The sequence below is a fragment of the Suricata suricatta genome, chromosome 1 (genome assembly GCF_006229205.1).
Source record: "Suricata suricatta isolate VVHF042 chromosome 1, meerkat_22Aug2017_6uvM2_HiC, whole genome shotgun sequence".
NCBI lineage: Eukaryota > Metazoa > Chordata > Mammalia > Carnivora > Herpestidae > Suricata > Suricata suricatta.
This window is the reverse complement of record NC_043700.1, coordinates 189,522,303-189,526,798: the sequence shown is the minus strand read 5'-3', so window position 1 is coordinate 189,526,798 and position 4,496 is coordinate 189,522,303. Positions and strand designations below refer to the sequence as shown.

Here is a 4,496-nt window from a genome sequence, read left to right as displayed (position 1 = left end):
GGAACCCTGCCTCCCCTGCCTTTGTCTGCAGCACATCCCTGGACCTCAGCCTCCTCTCTGTGACTCGGGGACAGTGACAGTACCCGCTCTAGGACGCGGCTGTGAGGATAAGGGGGTTAATTCGCGGAGCGCGTTAGGACACGGCCTGGCCCGCGGGGGTTTTCCCCAGCCCGGCAGCCGTTTTGTTGTGATGTTTCTGTTCTGGATGAATGTGGTGAGAATAGGTAAGATCTGCCGCTTGACCCCGTGGAGTAGATGGCGTGGCGTTGTTAAGTCACACGCACTGCGTGCAGACAGTGCGGCGTTTGGGTTCGGGGGTTCACGGCTGCGTCCGGGGAAGGACGTTGTTTTTTCACTTAGCGGGCAGGAACCTTTCCCGAGGAGGAAGTAGGCGACTCTGAAATCAAATGACCCACAGACACAGTCCGTGGCCACTCTGTGGTCACCACCATTGTCACGTGGTGCTTTTCTTTCATCAGAGCCAGGGTCCTTTGGATGGTGAGGGAGGGGTTCCAGCGGGGTAGGCGGGGCTTACTACCTGCACGAGGCAGGCAGGGAGGGCGCCTCTGCCTGGCCCGGGGCGCCTGCTGTGGGGTCACAGGTCACTTGGGAGAGCCACAAGCCGCTGGGCTGGGGGAAGGTCTGAGTACAGGACCTTCACTGGGCTGTCATTTCCCTCGTTCTGTGACCTTGTGTCTGTGAGCCTAGTGATGTATCAGGACATAAAGATAAGATGAAGGCGTTGAGGATTTTTGAAGTAAAAATCCTAGTGGTTGGTGGGCTCAGCGCTCTTTTCTTCTCTTTCGTTACTTTTTTTTTTGGAGGCTTCAGTACGTTGAGAAATGAACCAGATCGTAGCACACAAGGCGCAACTGCCACCCCCGTTCCAGGTGGAGGCAGAGCTGGAGGACAGGCCTTGGTGACTGCTGACCGACTGGCAGAGCAGGACGGCCTTTGTCACCCACGGGCCATCCCGGGCTGTCCTGCCAGCGCTGAGCACCCTTGCTTTCTGCCGGCAGCCCGCCCCAGCTCCCCGGCAGAGCGTGCCCAAACCTCCCAGCAGAGTGAGCGAGGGGCAGGGGGGAGGCCGTTTCAAGGAGGGTGCACCTGCTCGGGACTGACACCCCAGGGGGGTGAGTGTGTGCTTGCCTAAGGACGTCAGCCTGCCGGGCTTCCCGCTGACCCGCACATCTCGGGAATGTGGCTGGTCCCCCGGGAAGGACATCTGTGTCGCTCGGGACCCAGGACAGCGCTGCTCCCCAGGGGCAGTGCGTGCGTCTCCGGCCCTGCCCGGCAGGGTGGGGGCTGGGGGTCCTGTCCCGGGAAGACTTCGGGAATGACTCAGAGCATCATCTGATCAGAAAACTCAGAGGGTGCTCTACACCCAGGGCTGGGAGCTCCCCCTGATCCTGACAGCCATTCGGGCACGTCCTGCCACCCCGTCAGCGAGGTGTGTCGGGATTTTGCATCGCGGTTGAGGGACAGCCATGAGCCCGTCGGCATAAAGATCTGCCAGCACCTCCCTTGTGCAAATTCTCAGGGAGAAATGACAACTTTAGGAGTGACTCCCCTACAAATTGAAGCCTAAATATAGTCAAGTCCAAAAGGAAATAAAGTCTGAGATCAGAATCTTTGCCCTTGTACGTTTGAAATCCAAAGTCCAGCTTTCTCAAATTAAATTAAAACTCCCCACACCATCCTCCCAATATTTTATTCTATCCACCCCCTCCCACTGGAGGGCTGTAACTGTCTAGAAAGAGTTGGGGTCCCGTTGGCAGCAGAAAGGACGCAGATCCTTTGTCTCGGAAGCTGAATGAGAACACCAGGTTTCATGCATGCCTCACGTCTAAAAAATTCCGGAGTTCAGGCATGGGAGACTGTCACATAAACAAAGTGTGGTCTGTCCCCACAATGGAGTAGCACTCACAATAAGAAGGAAGGAAGTACTGGGGTGCCTGGACGGCTCAGTCGGTTAAGCATCTGACTTGGGCTCAGGTCATGATCTCAAGGTCTGTGAGTTCAGGCCCCGCGTAGGGCTCTGTGCTGACAGCTCAGAGCCTGGAGCCTGCTTCTGATTCTGTATCTCCCTCTCTCTCTGCCCCTCCCCTGCTCACACTGTCTCTTTCTCTCAAAAATAAATAAAATGGTTAAAAAAAAAAAAAAGAATTGGTGGGGGGATAAGTAGGCCCTCACCTGGACTCCACACAAAACACAAAGGGTCTGGATCTCCCGAGTGTGTGAGTGACTTCCCAAGTCCTTTCCTGGACTCGGAAGACGGGCCCGCCCTGCTCCAGGCAGTGCTGGACGGGGCTGGACGTCCAGGCAAGACAGAGCACCTGCTGACACCCTCTTCCAGGTGACAAAAGAGGGACCCCAGAGGGGGCACGCGCAGTTCACCGTCCCCGTGACAGGCACCTGAGCCCCAGTTGCGCCCTGCTGCCCGCGTCGGTGATGAGGTGATGATGGTGGCTTCCGTGGATGTGTGGCTTGTCGGGGCTGCGGGGAAGGGGCCCCCTCTTGACTCACACCTGCTTTCTTTCTGAGCAGTTGGAGACTCGTTCTCGGTCAGCTACACAGCCTCCATCCAGGCCGGAGATGTTGGGAGCGGAGACGTCCTGGTGCTTCCTGCCTGGCTCACCCTGCCAAGCTCAGCGCTGGTATTTCCCCGTTACTTTGATTTCTGTCGCGTCGCTCTGGGTTTGGGAGCATGGACCCTGAGGGTACAGTGTCTGTTAGTTCTTTCCTCCTCCTCCTTCCTTCCCTCCCTCCTCTCTACCCTCTCTCCTTCCTTCTCTCCTTCCTTCCTTCAGTGATCCTGAATTCCACATGAGTCCGTGGGCCCTGGGATCTCACACACTTGGCTGTGAACCTGGCTCCCTGAGCATCTCATTGGGACCTTAATTACTCACGTCCTGTGGGCCCGACATGGGTTATTATGAAGACAAGCCATCGGTAGTCTACTTCGTTGTCCCTGTGTCTTGCATATGAGAGGCACTCGGCCAGAAGTCACTGTCTATATGGTTCCTGTGACCAAGTTCCACAGGCAAGGTGGCGTGACAACAAACAGAAGTCTATTTTTCACGTGCTCCTGGGGCTGGAAGTCTGCGTTCAAGGTGTGGGCATTTGGTTCCTTCTGAGGCCTGTCTCCCTGCTGTGTAGACGGCCATCTTCTCCCCGTGCCCTCACTCGGTGGTCCCTCCATGCGTCGGCGTCCTGACCCCCTCCTGTAAGGACGCTCGTCCACCTAACGGCCTCATTTCTGGCGAGTCACCTCTGGGAAGGCCCCTCCTCCAGATACGGTCGTGTCGTCAGGGGCTGGGAGCTGGGTTCTGAGGGGACGCGATTCCGCCTGGGACACCCGTCGTGTCTTCACTCTTCAGTCCCCTCTTGACCTGTGTGTGCAGTGAGGGTGGCTGGTTGAGGGTCACCCCGGGGCGCTGCGCACACTCTGGGGTCACAGAGGAGCATGCGTCCTTGTCCTCAGGGGCCTCCTGCTCTGGGTACGTTGGCCGTCTTGTGAGGACTGCGGCCCCTGGAGAAAGTCCCTTGTACCAGATGGGGAGAAGGAGGCTCAGGGCGGGGCTGCCCTAGGTCACATCACAGAACCCTAATCGGATGGGACCGAGGCTGACGGACCAGTGTGTGGCCTTGCTGCTGCCCTGAGAAACAAAAATCCTAAACAAAATGAGATGAGAAAGTTTCCAAAAAGGTGAAGACCTGACAGAAGGGATAAATGTCTCAGAAAATAATCAGGTACGATGTTGAGAACAGAGGACGAAGAAGGATGCAGAAATAGTGGCAAAGTGACCCAGAAGAATGCCCATCCTGGTTTCAGAGGGTGGGAAACCGAGGAAGTTAAAATCAGAATTTAAGAAGGGGACAGAAACCACCAGTGGAGGGAAAACTCAGAAGCTCAATGAAGCTGGCCACCTCTGCACTCTTGTACTGGAATGTTCAGACCTCATGCCCCTGGGACGTGCCCTAGGCAGGTGCCGGCCCAGGTCACTGCACCCTGATGGGTCCGACTGTCCCTTTGCTTGGTGCGTTGTTTGTCATACTGACTTTGTTTCCCTAAGAAACCCCACTAATTCTTTGGGACCAGGGACCTCGTCTTCCCTATGGACACTTGGGTGCTCAGTGCCAGGAATGAAACCCTGTGCGGTAAATACTCAGCACATAGTTGTTGAATAAATAAGTGAGAAAATCCGTAAACTAATGAATCTCAGGCAAGTTTAAAACTTTTTTTTTTTAAGATTTATTTGTTTTTGAGAGACCGAGAGAGACAGCATGAGCAGGGGAGGGGCAGAGAGAGGGAGGGAGACACAGAATCTGAAGCAGGCTCCAGGCTCTGAGCTGTTGGCACAGAGCCCAGTGCAGGGCTTGAACCCACAAACCGTGAGATCATGACCTGAGCTGAAATCAAGAGTCAGATGCCTAACCAACTGAGCCTCTCAGTTGCCCCTCTTTGATTTTTTAATGTCTCTGAACGTTTTCTC

At 55.6% G+C, this 4,496-nt stretch overlaps 1 protein-coding gene across 1 annotated transcript in view; it reads left to right on the top strand.

Annotated features, from left to right (window-relative positions):
* Positions 1-4,496, top strand: part of EVC2 (EvC ciliary complex subunit 2) — a 122,721-nt gene that overhangs the window by 14,124 nt on the left and 104,101 nt on the right. The window contains exon 8 of the mRNA XM_029952439.1: positions 2,548-2,657. Within this exon, the coding sequence (XP_029808299.1) occupies positions 2,548-2,657 (110 nt within the window). The remainder of the gene's footprint in view (positions 1-2,547; positions 2,658-4,496) is intronic.